This window comes from Neovison vison, chromosome 2, assembly GCF_020171115.1.
Source record: "Neovison vison isolate M4711 chromosome 2, ASM_NN_V1, whole genome shotgun sequence".
Taxonomy (NCBI): domain Eukaryota; kingdom Metazoa; phylum Chordata; class Mammalia; order Carnivora; family Mustelidae; genus Neogale; species Neogale vison.
The window spans coordinates 20,613,744-20,623,775 of record NC_058092.1 but is presented as its reverse complement, the minus strand read 5'-3'; the positions used below and the strand labels follow the sequence as shown (position 1 = coordinate 20,623,775).

The 10,032-nt window shown below is 47.4% G+C and overlaps 1 protein-coding gene across 2 annotated transcripts; it reads left to right on the top strand.

Annotated features, from left to right (window-relative positions):
• Nucleotides 1-6,382: 6,382 nt before the first annotated feature.
• Nucleotides 6,383-9,625, top strand: IFI6 (interferon alpha inducible protein 6). 2 transcript variants are annotated; one of them, XM_044236344.1, is made up of 5 exons: nt 6,383-6,459; nt 7,412-7,580; nt 7,924-8,007; nt 8,090-8,239; nt 9,348-9,625. In XM_044236344.1, the coding sequence occupies exons 2-5, from the start codon at nt 7,511-7,513 to the stop codon at nt 9,452-9,454; spliced, it is 411 nt and encodes a 136-aa protein (XP_044092279.1). In that variant the 5' UTR covers nt 6,383-6,459; nt 7,412-7,510; the 3' UTR covers nt 9,455-9,625. The 2 variants fall into 2 exon arrangements, with proteins under 2 accessions (XP_044092279.1, XP_044092280.1); XM_044236345.1 differs by having other exon boundaries at nt 6,391-6,459; nt 7,486-7,580.
• Nucleotides 9,626-10,032: the final 407 nt, after the last annotated feature.

Below are 10,032 nucleotides of genomic sequence, written 5' to 3'. Positions count from 1 at the left end.
GTAGCCAGACCCACAACTCCTCCAGCAATCCCTGGTTCTCTGCCTTCTGCTTCTTCAACTACAAGTTGAAGTGTGTGTATCGATGAAGGGCATCAGCTTCTATTGCTACTCCTCAAAACTGGAGGCTTGGAGGTGTGGAAAGACCAAAAGGAGATCTAATTTGTCCTTGTTGGTTCCAGTTCACCTTCAGAGGTCCAGTTTGACCTTGACATCCACCACTTCATGTCCATCTTTCAAAACACCCATGTCTTGGATCTGCCTTGTTGACTCCTAGCCCAGCACCAGATACACAAGCAGCAGCCTGTGTCATCTGTTTAACCAGCTCTTGTAATTGTATCAAGTTAAATACCTATAACAAACCCCTCATTTTATACTGATCCTAATGGTTCTGCTTCTCTGATAGAACCTCGACTGATACACCTGGCCTTTTGCAATTGACTCCTGGGCAGTCAGATTAATCCTGCTAGAACCATGTCACTCTGGTCTAATCCTTCCAGAAGCTTCCCACCTCACTCTAAGAAAATGCCAGTCTTGTTTTTTTTTTTTTTTAAGATTTTTATTTGACAGGAAGAGTAAGAGTACAAGCTGGGGGAGCCGCAGAGGGAGAGGGAGAAGCAGGCCCCCTGCTGAGCAAGGAGCCTGGTGTGGGACTCAATCCCTAGGACCCTGGGATCATGATCTGAGCCAAAGGCAGACGCTTCACCAACTGAGCCACCCAGGCACTCCATAAATGCCAGTCTTTATTCTCACTGTCCCAGACTCAGCTTGGGTTTCTTCCAGCAGTCCCTATCCTTGCCTCACCTCCAGACATTACTGGGGAGGAGGCAAATGCTAGTCCTTGGCATGAATTCAATGAAGCCTGCTGTAGTGGGAAGCACAGAAGCTTTGGCACTCAAGTCTGACCCAAGTGGACCCATGAAGGCTCTGCTTGCCCAGAAACAGCCCAGTGGAACGAATTCACACGATTCCAAAATGCAGACTGTTAAGACCCTGTTGGTGACCATGAGACCAGAGAGTGAAAAATTGCTGAGAGATAAATTCCTCACGCCTCATCCTTCTTATGGACTATTCTAAGACACAGTGGCTCTGTGTGACCTCTTTGAAGTGATCCCATGTGACTGAGCAACTGGCTTTGATTTTTGTGGGACTCTGGCCAGTGAAGTAATGCACTAACTTGTATCTTTCCTTCCTTCTCTGTTTCACTTCTCTTTTTCCCTAGCTGTGGGGATCGCAACTCCCGAGAAAACATTATCATACACTCTTAGATTCCGGCTCTGTTTTCTAGGGAACAGATACTGATGTTTAGTTCCAGAAGAGGTCCTAGAAAACAGACGTTAAGGGTATGATTCTGTGGTAGTTTTTCTCATGTATGTGAAGGTAATAGACATCTCATTGTTGGTAGCAAATGGAGTGATAACCTTGCCCTTTGGTTGGCAACAATGATGAAAGCTTTCTCTTGTGTTGAAGGGAAAACTAAAAAAACAAAAACAAAACAAAACACCCAAAAACCAAAATAAAAACCCACAAAAAACCACATCCAGGATCAGGTAGGTTGTAAGTGGCACAGTTGCAAAGGACTCTTATTTTTTTTTTAAGGTTTTATTTATTTATTTGACACAGAGAGAGAGACAGCCAGAGAGGGAACACAAGCAGGGGGAGTGGGAGAGGGAGAAGCAGGCTTCCGGCTTGGTGCTCCAGCCCAGGATCACAACCTGAGCCGAAGGCAAATGCTCAATGACTGAGGCCCCCAGGAGTCCCCGAAAGGACTCTGAATTTGTAACTTAAGTAGGTCTCCTACGTCAGAGTCAAAGTCCTGACAGGGAAAGAATAGGACCCTGAGACCTATGATAGAGACATTAGGGCAGACAAACCTAAGAATCTTTATCTCTCAAATTCTCCTGAGTTTTCCTGGGGGCAGGGGTAGAGCAGCCCCCCGCCCTCTTGCCAAGGAAGAACAATTTTCTCAGACTGTGCATAATCTTACATGAAGCAGATGCCTCTTAAGATGACACTTATTCTCCTCAAGACCTGCTCCCATCACCTCCTCAAATAACCGAGGTCAGTTTTCGGCAAATTCTGAGTGGGGAAATTTAAGTCCTGAACTGGAAAAATAAGCTACACATCAAAGGAATCAAAAAATATATAGTTAATATATATGGGAGAGTTAATATATATGGGAGAGATCTTGGGGGTTTTAGACATGGTTGTGAGGGGGCAGGTATGGCAGAACGTAAGACTGGCTAATAGGGATCTCATCATCATGGACCACTGTCCCATAGTTCAGGCTTCAAAAATTTTTTTTTCAAGATTTTATTTTTGAGGGGCGCATGGGTGGCTCAGTGGGTTGAAGCCTCTGCCTTCGGCTCGGGCCCAGGGAGGGTCCTGGGATCGAGCCCGAGTTGGGAATCTCTGCTCAGCGGGGAGCCTGCTTCCTCATCTCTCTCTGCCTCTCTGCCTACTTGTGATCTCTGTCTGTGAAATAAATAAATAAATAAATCTTAAAAAAAAAAAACAGATTTTATTTTTGAGTAATCTCTACACCCAATGTGGGGCTCAAACCTGGAACTCCAAGACAAAAAGTTCATGTTCCACTGACTGAGCCAGACAGGCACCCCAAAGTCTTCAATATTCTTGCAAGGATAGCTAGATCTCAGGGGTTCCTGGGTGGCTCAGTTGGTTAAGCATCTGCCTTCAGCTCAGGTCGTGATCCTGGGGTCCGGAATTGAACCCTACATGGGGCTCCCTGCCCAGCGAGGAGTCTGCTTTTCCCTCTGCCCCTCACCCCACTTGTGCTCTCTCTCCTTCTCTCTCTCTCAAATAAATAAATAGAATCTTTAAACAACAACAACAAAAGGGATAGCTAGACCTTGCTGCTGGTAGATAGTTTCCAAAGATGGTCACCATCAATTCCTTCCCTTCCTCTATGTATGTGCCACTCTTCACAGCAAGAGACAGAGTCTGTTTTCCTCTTCTCCTTGAATCTGGACTGGTCTTGTGATTTGCCTTAACTAACAGAATATGGTAGAAGGACACCGTTCCAGTTCCAGACCTAAACTTCATGAAGACTGGCAGCTTCCATTTCCTCCCTCTTGGAAGCCAGCCACCATATAAAACCCGCACCGAGACCTTCTTACTGTGAGGAAGTACAATTTAGCCATGTTGAGACACCATATTACAAGATGACTGGGGAAACTGTGTGGCACAGTCAGTGAATCACCCACATCCAGTTCTTGGTTTCAGCTCAGATCATGATCTCAGGGTCATGAGATCAAGCCTCACACTGGGCTCCATGCTCAGCATGGAGTCTATTTGGGATTCTCTCTCCTTCTCCCTCTGCCCCTGCTCCCTCTGCACCTTCTCTCTCTCTCTCAAATACATAAATCTTTCTCAAACAGAGATGACTGGGGGCACCTGGGTGGCTCAGTGGGTTAACCTCTGCCTTCAGCTCAGGCCATGATCTCAGGGTCCTGGGATCAAGCCCCGAATCTGGCTCTCTGCTCAGCAGGGAGAGTGCCTCCTCCTCTCTCTCTACCTGCTTCTCTGCCTACTTGTGATCTCTGTCTGTCAAATAAATAAATAAAATCTTTTTTTTTTTTTTAAAGAGGGATGACTGACCAGTCCACAGGGGTTCCATCTATCCCAGCTGAAGTGCCATTTATGTAAGTGAAAAGGACATCTTGGACATTTCTTCTCCTAAAAACACCTGTAAATACCACACGAAGCATATGGACATCCAACTAAGCCTAGCCCAGATTGCAGAATTGTGAGAAATAATAAATTGTTTGATTATTTGTTTCATTAAATAATTGTTGTTTGAAGCCTTTAACTTCTTTTTTGGAGGGGGGAAAGAGGGTTGTTACTCAGCAATAAATAATTGAAATATGGTCTTAATACTTTGCAAGGATGGTTCTTTAAAGCAGGATGGTGGCCTACAATAAATCAGGTCAAGATCCTAGAATTTCCATGGTAGAGTATTTAAGAAGGGGTCAGAAAGTTTGAGGAGGTGGAAATGTAAGATCCAAGAACTCAGCACCTGATTATGTTCTCTAAGAGGGCCCAGAGGATACTCTCTTTACCGAAGCAATGAGGGGTTCACTGAGAAATGGACCTCAGCATCTCTGAGTAGCTTAGTGGGGTTTGTCTTTGGTAGGCTGAGATGAAGAGTAAAAGATGTGGCCATGGAACTGGTGTTCCCAATATGAACAGTAATGTTGGGATTCCAGAATGGCAGAAGTGGCATCCAAGGCCAGGTGACTATGATTACTGTCATGGGTAGCAAGGCCAAAGTGACAATAAGGGTGCCTTGCTCTGCAGGGATCTATGGCAAATTGACTGTGGAGATGGGATGGAAGGACAGCTGACTGGGTAATTCTCAATTTTGATTGATTGATTGATTTAAAAGATTTTATTTGGGGGCGCCTGGTTGACTCAGTTGGTTAAGCAACTCTTGGATTCAGCTCAGGTCATGATCTCAGGGTCGTGAGATCAAGCCCCCCATTGGGCTCTATGCTCAGCATGAAGTCAGCTTGAGATTCTCTCCTTCTGCCCCTCCTTCCCCCCACTCTCATGAGTGCACTCTCTCTTTCAAATAAAATATTTTTTACAAAAAAGCTTAAAAGATTTTATTTGTAAGTAATCTCTATATCTATCGTGGAGCTTGAACTTATAACCCCAAGCCTAATAGTCACATGCTCCTTGCCAGGTATCCTCTCTCAACTTTTATATCATTAAAAAAAAAAAATCAAAAGACACCTGGGTAGCTCAGTTGGTTAAGCGTCTGCCTTTGCCTCAGGTCGTGATCCCAGGGTCCTGGTATCAAGTCTTGCATGGGGCTCTCGGCTCAGTGGAGAGCCTGCTTCTCCTTCTGCCTGAAACTCCACCTGCTTGTGCTCTCTCTCTCTCTGTGTCAAATAAATAATAAAACCTTTTTAAAAAATCAAGAGCTGATAAGTGGAAGACTGACATTAGCTGCCACAATGGAAAATCACAGTCCCTCATCCAGATCTGAGATCTAAGTTCACAGAACGGAACACCTTGACTGCAGTAGAGGTCATGCCCCATTAAGGAACAATTCTGCAGTGAGTGATACCATAGTTACATATAGTAAATATTCCTCCTATCCTTTCCCAAAGGGATCTGTTGTCATTTGCTGGAGTAACTGTGCATTAGAAAGAGAAGAATATTCACAATTTTCAAAAGATTATTAAAGACATGAAGTCTGACCTGACACAGAAACCAATAGACACAAAATACCAACATCGCTTTCTGGTTAGAGTGGGGACTAACGGAGGCCAGGTGATAGATGGAGTTTAGCCTAAATCCAATGGATTACATGATCCTGCAGAGACAATGTGGCTGGAGGCTGTCCAGCCAGATGGTCATATGTCCCATATTGTGGATGTCAACTAAGTTCTGAACTTAGCAACTCTACTACTTTGCAAAAGATCAATTTAAAAATGGCCATGGTGGCAAAGACGGACGCTTTGAATGGATCCCGGAACTTGGGCTCCCTCTCACCAAAGTTAATCCAGCAACTGCTAAGAAATAACTCAGCAGGGAACTGTAGGCTGCAGTTAACAACATAGGTCCGGGAGAATGGCCAGCCACCTAGTGGCAGGTCAGTTACACCAGCCCCCTTCCACTTTGGAGAAGGCAGTGATTCATCCTTGTTAGAACTGCTGTGTACTCCAAACATGGATTGCATTTCTTACCCATTGTGCTTCTGCAAGCATTGCTATCCAAAGGTCTAAAGAATTCTCAATCTATTACCAGAACCAGAGGACCCATTTTATGACAAATGATGTGTGCCAATGGCCTCATGCACATGGCCTGTGCCAGTCTTACCATACACCCATCACCCGGAAGCAGTCAGCCTGAGAAAACATGCAATCGAATGACTTCATTTCCACAAGCTTTAATCTGCTCTGCAGAGTGAAGATTATAAACAATAGATGATATTTTGCTGGACTGTTGTGGGACAGGAAAGAGATCATGTGCATAAGGTATTTTACATAGGCCCTGCTATGCAGAAAGTGCTCGATAAATTGGTAGGCATTATTATGAACTGAATTGTGAAAGGCTTCTGCATCCCAAGAGGAACTAGTGGTTGGGCTTCATGAAGCCCAACGGGGTCTTGGATCCCACTGTAGTACGATCTGCTTTGAATACTCTTAGCTATTCAGAAAGTCCCTGGCTTCAATTACATGTTTCTGCCTGTGGATATTGCAGAGATGCCATCACTGAGCAAACAGAGCTGGAGGAAAAGGAAAAAGAAAACCGAGGATGAGGCCAGGAAATGGAAACCTGGACTGGGATTGGTTGGTTGCCTGGGGGAGGAGGCAGTCCAAATGTGATTATAAAAAGCCAGCCTTCAGGTGGAGAGCTGTTGCCTCACTGCTGTTCCCATCTAACGTCGGGCTCTGGGAAAGAAAGGAAGATTCACCTTCTTCCCCCTCCAAGGTAAACCCAGAAGCTAGGAAGTGTGAATATCCAGCTGCCGAACTCTATCAGGCTCCCTGCCTGTGAGCCTCATGCCCGAAGAGCCAGGACACCCATTCCTCAGGGAAGCTATGCCCCTGGGTCCCTTGTAGTGCCATGGGCTAGGACTGGTCCCAGGAGATAGGTTGGGGGCTTTTAAGGGGTTGGGGTACAACACCCTAAGAGGCATGAGACTTAGGTCATAGGTACCAACTCAGCAATCTGTGGCCTTAATTAACCCTGGCACTTCACTTCTTTGGATTTAGTTGGTCATCTGTAAAATGGAGAGCAAGCTACCTTACCTGCCCAAAGGATTAGACGATTTCTGAAACCCCTTTTAATGTAGGATCTAAGGTCCTACATGTAGGATCTAATGTAGGATCTAAGGTCCAAACCCCTTTTAATGTAGGATCTTGAGGATAGATGAAGTTACGTGGAGTGGTTGTTAAAAGTATGGGTTTGGAAAAAAAAAAAAAAAGTATGGGTTTGGGCATCAGTCAACTGTGGGTTTAAATGCAACTGGCACTTCCTACTGGGCAGTCTTAGGAATATTACTTAACCTCTCCCAGTTTCAGCTTCCTTATCTATAACACATGGTTGAGAACAATGGTACCTGCCCCATGGGGTTGTTATGGGTATAAATGACCTTGTGCCATAAAGTGCTAAGTCCTCAATATATGAGAGGTTATTCGTTTTTAATTGAAGGAAAATTCATTGAGCTGACAAAGATCACATTAGAGGTGAGCGTGGGGGGGCATGTATATTTTCCTATTCTGTGCTATAATGTTTGAAATCTGACAGTCTTGAATGTGTGTCTAGGCTGTACAGTTTGTTGTGTTGTTGCCACGAGGAGATTAAAAGCCCGTGGCTCCTTAGGAGGGTCCTGGGCTCAATCCAAAGCAAATCGCTGCTTTTTATGGATTCGCCCCAATAGGACGGGGAAACCACCGAGCAGGTCCAAAAGGGCTCTGGAGACCATCTGTTTCCTCTCCCCCTTCTCCGGGCCAGTGACAAAGACTGACGCGGCGCCACCATGCGGCAAGAGGCGGTATCGCTCTTTCTGTGCTACCTGCTGCTCTGCGCCTGCTGCAGGGTGGAGGCAGGTAAGGGTCCCCGCACCTGGGAGGGCTGTGGGATGAAGAAGCCCACAGAGTTTCAGAGCCCGGCAGAGAGTCTCAGGATCCTTGGTTCCCAGACGAGAAGGGCCATTGCGATGGCCAGCTCCGGGTCGCTGTAGCCAGGGTCCCAGATTCGAATCCCCACCTGTCAATTCCTCCGTTCCATCGAAAGGTATCTCGGTGCCAGTTCTGCGCCAGGCACGGCGCCTCGGGGGAGGTCTCTTCCCTTAAGGGAGGCTCCCCGAAATGGAAGGATGGGGGTGGTTTTGAGCATCCGGCACAGAGTAGGGAATCCTGCTCCCCACTCCACCTTGTCCCCTCCCGATAGGCAAACGACAACGGGAAAAGGAAGATTCGGAAGGCGGAGGCTCCGGGTTCTGGGGCGCGCTAACCTGCATGGCTGTCGGAGGAGGTGCGTCCGGAGGGCGCAAAGCTCGGGAAGGTGGGGCGCACCCCTGCCGCGGGCGCTCTCTCATCACCTCTTCTTCCTCCAGGCCTCCTGGCGGCAGGGCTGCCCGCGCTGGGCTTCCTGAGCTCCGGCATTGCCGCCAACTCGGTGGCCGCCTCCCTGATGAGCTGGTCTGCGGTGGCGAACGGGGGCGGTGTGCCCGCCGGGGGGCTGGTGGCCACGCTGCAGAGCCTCGGTGAGTGGGGCGCGGGGCCCTCCTGCGGGGATGCCAGAGCCCGGTAATTCTAACAGTCGGGTGTTCTTACAATCGCCATCCTGCAGTGGGGAAACTGAGGCACCGAGGGACTGAATAATTTACTTTAGTTCTCCCAATGAATTAGCACCAGAGCCAGGATTCGAACCTCGTCTTGTACCTCGCTTTTAACCACGAAGGCCAGGTGCCTCACTGATGCTTTGGCCAAGTCACAACAAACCTCAGTTTCCTCATCTGTTAACAGGGATGACCATCCTCAATATAACATTTTATGAATCTGCTCAATCAGGGAACCAGATTGGCAAAGAAAGGTGGTGGAGAGGGGTGCCTGGCTGGTTCAGTTGGTAGAGCATGTGACTTTTGATCTCTGGGTTGTGAGTTCAAGCCCCATGTTGAATGCAGAGATTATACTGAAAAAAATTTTTTTTTAATTTTTAATTTAAAAAAAAAATGCATTCGCTGCTTGCTCTTTCTTTTTCTTTCTCTCACTCACTCTCGGAGGCCTCCAAAATCCTAGAGAAAAGTTGCCCCTGGCAGACTCCCCTCTGCCTTCCTGAATCTTCCATCTGCTCTCAATTCTGGATGACAAAAGCTCAAAGAACCAGCCCAAAAGAGAATAGAGTCCTTCTCAGGAGGGAAGAGAAGACACAGATCAGGCCACACCCCAGCAGTGGGAGGTGAAGGGTGTGGGCAAAGCTAGGAACAGCCCTGTGCTGCTCTAAGATGCTTGTACATGCCACAGGCTTGCCAGGAGGATGAAATCCCTTACTAGTGAACCCCCGGTCCCCACAGGGAGGTCACCACTGAGGTGGCTGTTGTTAGCATTATTAATAACACAGTGTGCTCACTGCAGATGTGAAGAGAATGAGTTGTTATTTGTGTATTTTCCATCTCTGAAACATATCTCTGATTTGAGATGGCAAGTCAAGGGGGAACTAGGATTCACTTTGCGAAAGTCCTGTCCGGGCTCGGGGCCCCTGTTTCTAGAACTGGAAACGAAGAAGTTGGACTTCACTAATGGTCTCCTGGCATTTGGATTCCCAGGTCTGGTGCCTGGGCCCCAAGTGACCTGGTGATGTTTGCTTCCCAGGGGCCAGTGGTGGCAGTGCCCTCATGGGCAAGATTGGTGCCTTTCTGGGCTACATCGTCCACAGACACCTGGAAAACAGCGAGGAGGAGGTGGAGGAAGAGGAGTAGCCTGCAGCAGTCGGGAACCCACCCACTCCTTCCAGCGGTAGTCCAGAGCTTTCTCTGTCACACTCCTCTGTGACGGAGTAAAATTCGATCAGAAAACATTTTGCCGGGGCACCTGGGAGCCTCTGCCTTCTGCTCAGGTCATGATCTCAGGGTCCTGGGATCGAGCTCCGTGTCCGGCTCTCTGCTTAGCAGAGAGCCTGCTTCCCCCTCTCTCTCTGCCTGCCTCTCTTGCCTACTTGTGATCTCGGTCTGTCAAATAAATAAATAAATTCTAAAAAAAAAAAAGAAAGAAAGAAAGAAAGAAAGAAAACAAAACGCTTTGCCCTGGGGCACTGGGGTGGCTCAGCCGGTTCAGATTCTGCCTTTGGCTCGAGTCATGATCCCAGGGTCCTGGGATTGAGTCCCACATCAGGCTCCTGCTTGGTGGGGAGCCTGCTTCTCCCCCTCCCTCTGCCATTCCCCTTATTTGTGTGCTCTCCCTTACTCTATGTCTCAAATAAATAAATAAAATCTTAAAATAAAAACAAATTTTGCCCTTCTGTGAGTCACCCTTGCTGTGAGAAGCCCAACAAGATCTG